Consider the following 14,165-nt stretch of genomic DNA (forward strand, 5'->3'; position numbering starts at 1 on the left):
ATTTGTTAAACAGATAACTCATTATCATAAAAAATCAAGTTTTTCAAGGTTCACGAGACGAAGTATATTTACAAAAAGCGTCGCCGGTGTTGCGTACCCTTTCTTACAACTAACGTTAAATTTTCGTTAAACCTTGAAAATAAAAAAAAATAATAAATATAATTAGGTCGCCTTGTTTAATTGTTGCCAAATTTATTTTTTTAATTTCAGTGCTGATTAACGAAGTAATTAAGTTAATTTCTAAAAATTTAATTGTGATATTAATGACTATACCGCCGTGCAAGGAAAGTTTTCGAAACATTTACTACGCATCGCCAGCCTACAGGAAAACGACCCAGATCTTTCCTGCGGCCTTATAACTGTACTGTTTGTTTTAGTAACGAATAAATACAGATGCGGCATGCGCAAATTGCTGATCACATCCGTAGATATCGCGTCGTTCGACAGGAAATAAGTAGTTTTATGTAATTAATGAAATTATCAGCGCAGATCGCGCAACTTGCGGTAAAGCGAGGATTCTAATACACTTATTTATAACACATGCTCACACGTGAATGTTTCTTAATGGGCTTTAAAGAAATATGACAATCTGGCAACATCCCTATGTTTAAGCTGCATAACAAACGTCTGAAATAAGGTTAACACCACATAGGATATTCATGTAGATTTCATGAGTGGTTAGATCGTGTCCGGTAACTTGCAAGGAGAACAATCTAGAGTCGTCTGAGGGCAGCGCGACGTTGCCAGTGTTACTGATTTTTCCCCACATCTAGAGACTTTAAATAAAACGTAGAAAACTACAACTAAATTAACCTTAAAATATGATCAGGATGTAATCGTTTAAATTGCTTACGAATAAATTTGCGTCGGAAAACATTCACGTCTGTGTTCTATCGGATAGTTACCGAGGCAGTTACAGTTTTGAACAAACGGTTCGCGTATGTTGCAAACCAGTCGAATCAAGAAAGTTTCTAGTTTCCTGGTGAACCAACGCGTTCAGAAAAACTAATTTCATAACGGATTTCTTTAAGTGATCGGGCAACAGCGCTGTCAAGGACGTTGGGCGCCCAGGAAACGTTTCCTTCTCGAACGCCAAGATGAATATTGCTTTATGTAACGAGCAATTAAAGGAAAGGACACGGAAATTTCGTGTTAGCGTTCTGAGAAGTCCAGGATGTTTACGTAAACTGTAGACTGTAATGGTTATTGAAGGAATTTTTGGAAGAATTCGTACGTAATAATAAGAACGTTTTAGTTGTTATTAACGGAATGTTTGTGAACGTGTCCGTGTTTAATTTTTAATCGGGTCTTAATGCAAATAAGCGTGATAAAAATCCCCGTTTTCAAGATTAATTACAAATGCAAATGTTTCCATTTTTATTATACCTATCTATTAACGAATTAATTTTATTAAATAATTATAAAGTAGCTAATAGTTTGTACATGATATCGGTCTTATGCCCCCCGGGGAAAGGTGCTCTTATAATTTCTGCATAATTTACAATGCTTTGATTAATATGTGAGGCAGATAAGACAATTTTCTGTACCTAGTAGGACTTTGGAGCAACGAACTGTTATCACAAAATCAAGTGTTTGCATCTGAGTGTGCAGTACACATAAGAAACTGTTTAATAGAAAATAATAATAAATTTTAGCATATTTATATATATATATATATATATAAATTACAGTTTTTCNAAATATATATATAGATAGATACTTGGACTGATTTAAGCTAATTCATCTACAGGGTGGCCTCCGAGGTATCCGAAATATTTCGTATATCAATTCTATGACTAATTTCAAGCAAAAATTAGACCAGGGTGGATCTGTCGAAATATCTCACTTCTTGGATCTAAGAGGGGGCAAGCTAATTTTTGCTGGAATACCTTCAGTACTACTCACATAATAAAAGTGTAGATCCGTAAATCTGGGCGAGGTCCGGAACATTTTCAAAATTGCAAAAATGTTTAAAAAATTTAAGTTTTTAAGAGTTTTTTACTTATATCTTGGAACCTATGCATTTTGGAAGGATATTGAAGAGGTAAAAAATTTTAGAATTGAATTTTGCAATATACTTTAAGTTAAAAATGTTTAAATTTATTACCGATGTTGCAAAATAGCAATAATTGATGAAAAAAAAGGCAAAGTAATCAAGTTTTTTTGGATATTTTTTTAAAAATATTTTAATTGCTCCGAGGGCATTCTAATTTTGGTAAAAAAATAATTTCATTAAAATCGGTTCTATAGTTTTCGCAAAATAATTTTTTGAAAAAAATTTTCGAATTTTCAAAATGTTGCACAGTGTCAAATAAAACATCTAGATACATGAAATTTTTTTCACATATAAAAGACCGCTCAACCTTTCAAATGGTTTTTGAAAAATTGAAATCGGTTGATTAGGACCGCCACAGTAAATATTTAGAGTTAACACTCTTTTTTTATTTTGAAATAATTAGATTTTCAATTTAGTTTTTTCCAAAAATTATAATTTTAAAGTACTCTGTAAGATGCTTCTTAAAAAAAAGTTAAATTCCATTTATTGGTTCTCGAGATATAAGCGGTCAAAGTTTATCGGCATTTACCGTTAATTTATAAACAATTTAGCAATAATCTTTGATTAAATGACTTCGTTTTTCCGAGTTTTAAGCTGGAAAGAAATTTCATATTCATAAGTTATCGGCAACAAAGATACATCAGCGGAAAAGCTGTCTTTCGCACGTGCGAAAAGTGAGTCAAAACACGAAAAGTGGTGGAGGGGGCTTTCGCTCCGAGACTGAATTCGGAGGTTCAAAATGCGAAGGTACGAATTAATAGCATTATCTCGACTTCTAATGGACCAATTTAGATCTTTTTTTTAAATCTGATATCTCGCGAGTCAAGGAAATCGAATATCGTAATGCCAACTAATGTCTAACTTACACATATTTTGTTATAAACAAAGTTTATTATTTATGCATTAAATATACTGTATATTTTACCCTATGCTATTGCATTTTTTCAGTGAAAAAATTTGTTTACGTATATATTTCAACACTCTGAATATGAATATATTTAGTTATAATTATTACTATTATTTAAATAATTTTTGTTTAAATGAAAATTTTTTTTATTTGGAAATAAATTTTTTCCTAAAATACAGTTAAATTAATTAAAAATAGTACTTTAAAATTATAATTTTTGAGAAAAACTAATTGCAAATTGATAAATGTAATCTAATTATTGTTTAAAAATAAAAAAAAATCTTAAAAAATTACTGTGACCGTCCTAATTAACCGATTTCAATTTTTCAAAAACCAGCAGTTGAGCGGTCTTTTCTGTGTGAAAATATTTTCAAGTATCTAGATGCTTTATTTGAGGCTGTGCAACATTTTGAAAATTCGAAAATTTTTTTGAAAATTAAAAAAAAAAATTATTTTGCGAAAACTATAGAACCGATTTTAATGAAACTTGGCGCGTTATTTTACTATACTTAAAGTTTTACCAAAATTAGAATGCCCTCGGAGCAATTAATGTATTTTTAAAAAATTATCCAAAACACTTTATTTTGCCTTTTTTTAATCAATTATTGTTATTTTGCAACATCGGTAATACATTTAAACATTTTTAACTTACAGTATATTGTGCAGAATTCAATTCTAAGACTTTTTTCCTCTTCAATATTCTTCCAAAATGCATAGGTTCCAAGATATAAGTAAAAAACTCAGATAAAATAGGTAGGTATTTTTTAAAATTTTTTAAACATATTTGCAATTTTGAAAATGTTCCGGACCTAGCCCGATCTAGGGATTTACAGTTTTATTATGTGAGTTGTACTGAAGGTAATCCAGAAAAAAATGTGGTCTGATAACTTCATTACTAATAATTCCAGCCCAAACGTTTACGGGGAATCTTCTCTGAAACTGGGTTTCTTGAATAGCATGAGAATTTTCGATTGCCCACACATTATCGTAGTGGAAATTGTCAATTCCATGTCTTGTAAATGTAGCTTCGTCATAGAAAAGGGTTCTTGAAAGAGTATCCAGAAATACCAAATCAGAAATACAGCTAATAATTTTGATTCACTGTATCCATGGATATAAAATAAATTCAAAATATCTTCATTAGGATAATTATATTCTGCATTTTTCTTGTCGAGAAAGTACTTGATACTCGTAGAATACTAAATGACAATACCAATATTTGCCTTTCAAGGCACATTTGATGATATTTTAACGTAATATTCTTGAGAATGTAAGTAAACCGCAAATATCTGAGAAAATTTAAACTGCAATCCCTACAATTCCTATATCGGTGAAAAGAGTATTTGATTTTCTATAATATGATGCAGAAAAATACAGGAAGTTGCATTTGAATTTAAAAAGTTTTGTCGGTTTTAAGATTTCAAAATGTAACGTGAAAAATGGGACACAGTATAATCTTCTTCAGGTAATTTTGATAGTGGAAGATAGTGCATCTTATGTTCTTTGTATATTCCGAAAAGCAAGTGAAAACTCCCAGAATAAAGAAAGATATAACGAATTTTCGAAATGCTTGCAACTATCAAAATTTTCATAAAATGTCTATATCTCGAAAACTGCTAGATTTAGATACAGGGAAGCTTTAACATTTTTAACTTATTTTTAATTTATCTTGTCGATAATGCAATAATATATAGGCGGAAGTGCTACGTTTATGGCATTATTTTCATTGAAGAGAACATATCTGATAACCCCCGTAAACAAAATTTCAGTCATTTGTCTTTGGTTCCTCTGAAACTTTTAACAGGCCACTTACCGTATACCCTGTATAAATGTTTTTACTAATATTGAAAAAAAAGTGAATATTTAGTTAACAATAATTTAGATGTTTAGTAATGACAATATCAGTAGAAGTAGTTTTAAAAATATGTCATTTTCAGTAATTAGCCATCGCTATTTACTTCTACAATATAATTTGGTTTAATGGCATACATTATTTGTAAAAATTAAAATAAAATAAAAATAATTTGAAAAAATAGAATAAAAAAGATCCCACTCTAGAACCTGTCTCATAAATTTGCATATTGAAAGGCGATTTTTTCAAAAACCTTTTTTTTTGTTTCAAAATAAAAAAACTAAAAATAAAACTCTAAACGAACAAAATTTAAAAAAGCTTATGACAGCTTTAGTTTTTGCCAAGTTATAGGTAGGTAGAAATTTTTTTACCTAAAATATTCGGATGCTTATAACATCTTGAGGGGCTGAAATAAAAATATGAATAAGGAAGATTAAAAATGGTCCCGTGATTTGTCATGGAATGTTCCATATAGTGATGTTTTTTGTATATTCTATTTGTCTGCTTATTTCAGTGTGTTTTTTGGTTGATCAAAACCATTTTCACAAATAACCCTTGACTAATCCTTGTGGCGAAAGGGGTTATTTAATTAATTTTTAAATTTTTTCAAAGGTGCTAAAATACCCAACAATTAAGGAAAAAAACTTATTTTTCAAATAATTTACATTTTTCACAATTTCATTTATGCTTTTATTATATGAGTGATGGTATTTGTTTCTAATACTTTTAACAACAACAATCTCAGTTTTAGTATGTTAATACAAGTTTTTGATTTTGAAAAGTTTGATGGTTGGGCACAGACAAAGACAAAATCAGTGCCTACTAGAATTTAATATTACTGTAGACATCTAATATTCTTTTGTACTTAATTAAACTCATTTCATGAAAATTGTACAAGAGACAAAAAACTTCCAAATAACATCACCACCACTCGAAAAATATGTATTTGTCATGTATTGCTTGAACGAAACAAAAGTTATGGACAAATATTTTTACCATACATGAATTTTCTAGCACCTGTAAGTCTTAAAAATCACTCTGTAAAATACAAAACATGTCCATTAAAAGCAAAACCCTAGTCATAAATATTTTAACCCGGCTATAGTTATTTAAAAAATTCAAAATTTTTTCCATTTTTTTCTATGAAAAGCAGGTAACTAGACTAGATTTTAGACTCATAATTTTACTTACAAAAGAAAAACATGAACAAGATTTTTAATCACATTTTTGTTAATAAATACTCAAATTTATGCATTTGCGAATTTGCGTTGTGTTTTGAATAACGAAAATGTAAAATCAGTCCTACCGCGAAACAAAATTTCTCTCGTCTTTCTCTTTCTGCTTGAATGTCACAAATACCAACGAAACCACCATTGTGGACAGGAAAAAATGATATTACTCATTACTTCTCATTCTATTAACCTAATAAGTTATCCAAGTATGTAAAACGAAAAAATCGTCGTCCGAACTAGAAATTCTGCGCTGAAACTTGAGAATTGCGTATTGCTTATATTTCTTACAAATAAATACGTTTTATTCAATTTAAATGTCCAAAAGTTAATACACTTCCTTCGTTATTTAATTTAAGAAATGTAGCAACTGCGAATTGCGCGAAACTTATCTTCCAATAAAATTTAATTTATCACTTAACATGAGTTTCTACTTTCGAATAGCGATAGACTCAGTAATATAACTCGAATATCGTATATTACTGCGTTTCTGCAGTGTATTCAAGGTAATTCTAATGGTGCGTCCGTTGCAATTAAGTCCTTGTTGCAACGTGCCTTACGCATGCACTTGAGGTGCACTCTCCCGTACAGGGTGTCCCGTTCAACACGGATTCGTTCATAATCCATCAATTCTCTAACAACGTCAGTAATACAACAGTGTTTCTTTTAATAGTTGCACCAAAACAGGATCCGTCTTAAATGTAACACACTGTAGCTTTGTCAAAACCAAATATCAAGTACGCAGGTTTAAAAACACACACGCTCTAATTTCATTGACATTTCGCATACTGTAAAATTGGGGTGCCCCAGGGAAGCAGCCTAGGGCCTCTTTACGTGTAAACGCGTTCCATAACCTTATCCAAGGACAAAAAGTGTTTTTGCGATTTTACATGTAGAGGCATTGTAATATATTGTAAGGAATGGTTGTTTTTTTAATCAGAACATGAACTTTGTGTTTGGGCAATTATTCAAAATTAATATATGCGAAATTGCTCGTAAACAAGTTTTTTTTATTTTAATTACCGCTGATTTGTGCAGTTTTCTTCGAAGTGGTGTATAAAATTAACTTCTTATATTAATGGTGTCAACGGTCAATTTTTTTTTATGTAATTAGTGGAACAGGTTGTAGCAGTCGCGTCCTAACATTTAATAGTCGTTTTCTGTAGAAAGAGTTTTTAACAGTAACTAAACTCGTTTTTGGTATCAAAAATTAGAACCGTTTTAACACTTTTTGGAATTTATGTAATAAAAAATTAATAAAATCCGCAGGTTCTTCTTCCAGCACAACTGTATATCAAACAAAATACAATTTCGCGACAGATAACGGTAAGTACTACTTTTTTTACTATTTGTGTTGCGTAAGAATGAAATACGAACGTATTATGGTCAATTAGTGGTTTGCTAGACAAAATTGATCAATTTAAGTCATAGCCCATGAAATGCCGCCACAGCATGTCTAGATTTGTTACCAAAACGTTTCTCACAATCTTAAGATTGTTTCATGAAGTATCTGGAATAAATTCTCAAAGATTCAGGTCTGGAAATTTAGTTGGCGGGTTCCTTTTATTAATTTCTAAGATATATTACAGAAATTCAACCTAGCTTTATTCTAAATAGATTATGTTTCTAAACTAGCGTTCTTTGTCCGCTTAGGAATAGCTCTGTATAACTCAGATCTGGTTATTTGGAAGGTTTGTTAGTTTTTCGTTCATTTAAAAAAAATCGATTCAGATTCAGAACTAACAAATCTAGATCATGACTATGGTGAACACCATATCAATACCTGATAGCATACAAGGGGTACCGATTGTTATGAATGAAAATAATTAAATCTTGTGGTTTATTTTAATACCGATGTAAACAAAGATATTTGAATAAATATAAAATGTAAATTAAATCTGAGAATTTTCGCATTTCTACACATTTCAAACAAAAGTCCACGAATTGCAAAACTATGTGCGAACCCGTTTTAAACGAAATCTCAGGAATACTGTCTCACGTATTGTTTTCTTCTTATTATGTAACACTAAGAAATCGGAGATTGTAACAGTTAGAAACAATAGAATATTACTGTTGTGTTATGCATGAGAAAAATAGGCCACTTTTGATTTCTTTCACACACTTATGTGACCTCCAAATTTTTTTACGCCGCTGGTACCCCTAAAGTATACTGTCACATATACAGGGCATGATAAAACTTCTACGTAAGGGAAACTTTACTCAGATCTTTTGTCTTTCATTTTTCAGAATACATCGAGAGAAACACCAACGACTGTCGCCGGAAATTTTTAATACCGCACTGGTTCTGTGATGAAGTGTTTTTAGTGATCTAGTTTTAATTGAAATAGTGTTTAAAGTGTAAATTTTTAGCCTAAGAAAACATTTAACAAATAAGCATGAAAGGAAGAGAGAAGCTTTGCGCCAAACTGTCCAGCGCCTTTCTTAGGAAGTGGTGTAAGTACCTTTTCCGTATATTTTGTCCCGCTGATCGTCCTGATACGATTCCCCTTGACCACTGCGCGTCAGAACCTGCTATATCATATAAATACGCCTATAAACTGATTCTGAAGTGTTTCAATTCTTAAGATGAGCTATTTTTTTAAATAAATAATAGTTTAATTTAATTTAAAAACTGTACAAACGAAAAATCTGGACTTTGTATCATTTTTTACATCTTTTTTACGCTTATTTATTTGATATTCAGTCAGCTGAGGGGAAAAAGGTGCGCGGAGACAATTGAAGATCAGCTAATCGATCTGTGTTAAAGACCTGAACTGGAACGTTTTTGTAAAAACCGACAGTCGAATTTATACCGTAAAATTTGTGTTTTGCAGATGCAAAAGAAAGGATGTTGTTAATTTCATATAATCTGCGAGAGGACTGGTTATTAGTCTAGTCTAAATTAGATAGTAGATTGTTTGTCCTACATACCGAGGAATAACCGGTTAATTAAATAATTATTCGAATGCACTTTGGCAAATATCCTTTTCCGGGAGCAAATATGTCGAAATATAGAACTTATTGAACTTTGATTTGGGATCATGTTAATTTATTAATTTCAAGTATTTTTTCACTCAAACAATGCATCTCTGAATAAATATCCGAAAATCATCAGCCACTAGATATCTTGAAGTACTGCGATTCAGACTCCTCGACACGGAGTAAAATGTCTTCCTATTTAAGACACGTCTTTCTTGTCCGTGACCTTTATACGTTGTATTCACTCTACCGGTGCTCCAATCATGGCTGTTGCCTTTTTCACAAAAAATCACATTTAAATATATTCGCACTCCCCGCTGCATAAATGTCCGCTAATTCTTGATTTCAATAAGGCATTTTGAAATAAAACAACGTAAATCAATTGAAGTTGACGATAACAAGACACGTTTACGCCTGCGTCGTGCAAATAACCACACTGAACTTGACCTAGTTACTATATTGTAAACAGTTGATGAGTTGATTAAGTGGGGAGTGATGCATGGTCGGCCTAAGTTTCGCGTAACAATTTTCTAACGTGTAGTTTTCAATGGGAATTTTAAAATTACAATAATTGTTCGAAATTGTTTCCGTTTTCGTGAACACAGGACCATGCTCGGCGTGTCGGTATGCAGGATGTTAGTAATGCTCTTTGATGACGAATTATTTCTGGAAATAAAATCAACTCCACAACAAGCCTATATGAATCAACTCGCCTAAATTAATACCAACCTACAACAAACTTAAACCTAAACTGAGAACAAAAGCGATTATTAAAATGTAAATATCTCTGTTATTGTAAAACTTTTATTAGTTATTATTATCAGCTATAATTAAAGTCGGCTTCTGAAAACACCCTATATGACGAAAAGTATTCAAATTCAAAGTAGGTACATTTTTAACCAGTGCCGGAGCAAGAGGGGTATGATACTTGTTAATATCTTGATGAATTTAAGCTGAGCCTTTGTTTTTTCACTTATTACTGTGTGATAGTTCTTACATATCTATTTGAAAATTTTACAGCTTTGTTTTGTAGCAAATCAAATGGTAGTATTTTTTAAAACGTTACCAAAAATATCCGGAAATTTTTCTTATAAATTACTTACAATATAAAATGCAAATTACAAATATAAATAGTGTATTTTCTCATTCTCGTAATTTTAAAGTATAATTTGAACTAAAATAATTGGTAATTTGTTTTTATTGCCTAAGCGCTAGTATGTGATTCTAATTTTATTTGAGTTATACGCGGAAAAATACCTACGTGTTGCGTTTTATTATTGTGGACAAATAAAATTAGCAACTACTAGTAATGTTTTTATTAATTTATACAAATTTTTCCCATAAAATAATTCGAACAATAAATAGAGTAATATTAATACAAAATTACATATGATAATTATTAGTAAGTGTGGGTTGGTTTGAGTTATCAGTTTGCATCTCGCTGTTTTTTGTTTTATTGTCGTCTTTTGTTATATTTTGGTCATGACAGTCCTTCTCATGTCAAGTAAGGCATGAGATTAATTGGCTGTTACTGTGCCCTGTAATTTTAATAAGTTGCTGTTTTGGCCAAATTTGAGACAGCAGAATGATTGGTCATTTTAATTCTTTTAGTGTCAATGCCTATTGCCTTCAAACGAACTATTTTCGCTCTGCGTGGTCAGTGGGCTTCATTTGTTCAGTCAATTGAACTATGTAATCAAAGACTCATTTATTATAAGTATATAGGCATGTGTTCACTGCAGAACTCGATAAAACGTTTCGTTACACTTTGTTTTATACTTATACAAACACAGCCGGACTGGGCGACCGGCCATAAATTTCAGTTGTAGGCAAATTGCCTAGCAGTGCAGTGCAGCAATGCGGAATTTGGTGTGACTCGGGTAATTTTAATTTATTATAGGCACCTTCTATTAATCATTCATATTACAATTGCAAAAGGTATAAGGCTATAAGAGGGATATTTTGTTTACTAATATTATTACAACATGGCATTTTTGAGATCTTTTGAAACGGAACAACACGAAATACCGCCGGACAATATTGAATTAGTAGAACCGATTGTTGATGAAACAGATTTAAAATTTAAAAATAAAGAATTACATGTTCAATGTCAGAGTCCCATTTTAAATATTCACGTTGATTAAAAAAGGAAGAGAATGAAAAATCAGATAATGAAATTACTTATAAATAGAATTAGAAATAATGTTATTAAACAAGGTGTTATAGATCATTGCGTAAAGAGGAAGTGAAAACAAAAATTTAAAAATATCGATGACATGACGGGAGACGTAATTTAGCGGAAAATTTATAATTTATATAAAGAAAATTGAGGACATACAATAGAAATTTTTTACACATTATATACAAATTTTTATTATTTTACCTTTAGCAGAAAACTTTTTTAGGGACGCCTATGAAACTCATTAAATTTTATTGTTAGGCGTGTTTATACATGTTCAACTGACTTCGGAAGGATTATAGTTTTAGGTATTTTAATTTTGAATATCTCTTCGAATTACTGATTGATCTTCACCGAAACGATATTTTAAGACACTATAAAACAATTTCGACAAAAATTTACGTCAACGTAACAGCAATAATAAATCATGGTTTCTTTACATTTTGGTTTCAATATTCTACTTCAAAATGTCAGGTTTGATGTTAAAATACTATTACGTACTCATAATTTTGGCGTGAAATTTTCTTAGCAAATACTTCATGTGCCTAAATTGTTTCTTGGAAAGTTTTTCTTGGCCACGAACATTTTTAAAAAACTAGATAATTTTCAAAATATTCGTACCCTGGAAAAAACTTTGCATATGTATAAATTAAACACCAGTCATATAAACACAACAAATTTGCAAATGAGAACCAATTTTGGAACTCAAATAAAGCTATTTTACGTGAAGACCGTGTGACCGATTTAAAATTGCAAGTTTATTGTAATTCGCAGTGAAATTGTTATTTGCGCAACCGTTATCTTATAAATAAGTGTATTACTTTAGCTACCTACTTAATGCAAGTAAATGCCAATTCCTAACCGATTTATCTACTACTAGAAACCGTTATTATGAATTGATTAACAACATTGCGTTGCAGTAAACAAAGTAAATGTGTAACACCGCTTTGCAATTTTTATAATTTAAAATAATGTCTGATTTTTACGTCAGTCAACAATTTCCTTTGTTATTTTTCTTAAATCGCCCTGTATATACCACATAGTTTACCTGTGACGAGTTGAAGCCTACACTGAAAAAAGGATTTATTTGGACTAAATAAATATCGTTTGCCATGAACTAATCCTAGTTTTGGATATTGCCTAGCATATATATTGTGAAAAGTAACTAATAATAAGTTCATAGTTTTGTAATAAATCTTATTTGAATGTTAATTTATTTTTATTGTAATATCACATTTCGCCTCTTTATTATTAATCTACATATTTTAAGATGTAGATGACATAAAATTATTAGAAATATATCTTAGCTTAATGTGAACTAATAGTTTTTCAGTGAAAATAGATTTTAATATTAATAAATGAATGGTTTATAAAAAGTGAATTGTTTTTTCGCTAAAATTTGACGTATTTTTTTCTAGATTAGTCTCAAAATTATGTACTTTCTCAAATTTAATTAAACTGATAATTAGATAACTTATATAACTAAGTTTATAATTTTTGAAATGGTACATAGTGTTGAGATCTACAAATAGAGAAGCACATACGAGTATATACGATACTTTTATTAGAACATTTCATTTTTGCTAAAAATTAATTTTAAGATTTGTATTGCCGAACATATTATATACATACATATATCGATCAAAACTACTTGTCATAGTTGTTGACAGTTTAATGATTAAAAATAATTGGCGGATTGTTAAATTGGGTTTTATTATAAATTTATGAAACTACAACAGCAAAACTATGTCCTTATTTAAAACTGACTTTTTGACTATTATTACTTGTTTGACCGTAACTTCCACAGTTTCTGCATTCATTTTAATGATGAGTAAACGGAACACAGCACACAGCACTCTGTAACTATATGCACATGTTATATTATGAATATGATCTAAGAACAACAAGAAACACTACCTTTTGATATACTCGTAGTCCATACCGAGGTCCATACTAGCCTACTGAACTACACAATACACTACAGGCACCTTGCACACTTAGTCGCCATGATGGCGAAGATACGACTGTCAGGGGAGAACACAACTTGGTCACGTGATTGGAATAATTTTTAAATAATATATTTTACTATTGAACTGATAATAGTTTTAAACTATATAAAAATTTAACTTTTATAACCAGCTGCTTCACATTTAAGAAATTAAATATTTGGAATAATTTTTCTTTAAAGTTTAATTGTAACGTTAGATAGGCCAATATAAAATAATATTTATTAAATAAAAACGAATATAAATTTGTATTAAAAATTTATTCTTTTAATTCGCCTAACAAATATTCTAAAATCATAAATGGTTATATTAAATCTAATTTGTTAATTATAGACAAATCTGTTGCAAACTGTTTATTTTTTTAATTCAAACAAATCAAATGACTTGTATTGAATGTAACTGGTTTATCTCAATGTAATTAGCATAAATGTAAACAAACTGCATTCAAAACAACCGATTCCTTTAATAGAAAGTAATTGTTTTTTCAGTGTAGAAGGCTTCGATTTCTCACCCAGGAAACATACATATGATTAACTAATGCTATTTTGAAGACGGTGAGCGGACTTTGACGTTTTTTTGACCTTGTGCTGTGCCACGGAGGTCGTTTACTCGGAATCCACGTGAGTAACTTGGATGATGAGATGCTCCAGCGACGCTTTCATCCGCGTTGGTCATCCACTTAAAAAATTGTAGCGATAAATTAACGAAAATATCGTCGAATAGACGCGATTTGCAGCAAGCCTTGTAAGCGGTCCTGGCTTGCCCTAGCATCGAAGTCGCCCCATTCCGTTCGCCATAACCGGCAGCAAATGTGATTTATCAACTTTTTTGGATCCAACTGTTAGTTGATTAAAGAACAGTTATTCATCTACGATTAAAGCTGTCTTGGATAGAAGACGAGGCAAAAAACAACCGAGTTTTGGAAGATCGCGGAGTGCCGTGGCCGATTCGTTAACA

At 30.8% G+C, this 14,165-nt stretch overlaps 1 protein-coding gene across 4 annotated transcripts in view; it reads left to right on the forward strand.

Annotated features, from left to right (window-relative positions):
- Positions 1-14,165, forward strand: part of LOC108908035 (scavenger receptor class B member 1) — a 122,752-nt gene that overhangs the window by 49,514 nt on the left and 59,073 nt on the right. Inside the window, exons 1-2 of one of the 4 annotated variants that reach the window (XM_018711940.2) lie at positions 7,165-7,370; positions 8,292-8,498. The exons of 1 other annotated variant lie outside the window; for it this stretch is intronic. In XM_018711940.2, coding sequence (XP_018567456.1) covers positions 8,441-8,498 — 58 coding nt within the window. In that variant the 5' untranslated portion in view covers positions 7,165-7,370; positions 8,292-8,440. 2 more of the 4 variants (XM_018711941.2, XM_018711938.2) reach the window with 2 other exon arrangements.

This window comes from Anoplophora glabripennis, unplaced genomic scaffold (assembly GCF_000390285.2).
Source record: "Anoplophora glabripennis isolate ALB-LARVAE unplaced genomic scaffold, Agla_2.0 scaffold225, whole genome shotgun sequence".
Classification (NCBI taxonomy): Eukaryota; Metazoa; Arthropoda; class Insecta; order Coleoptera; family Cerambycidae; genus Anoplophora; species Anoplophora glabripennis.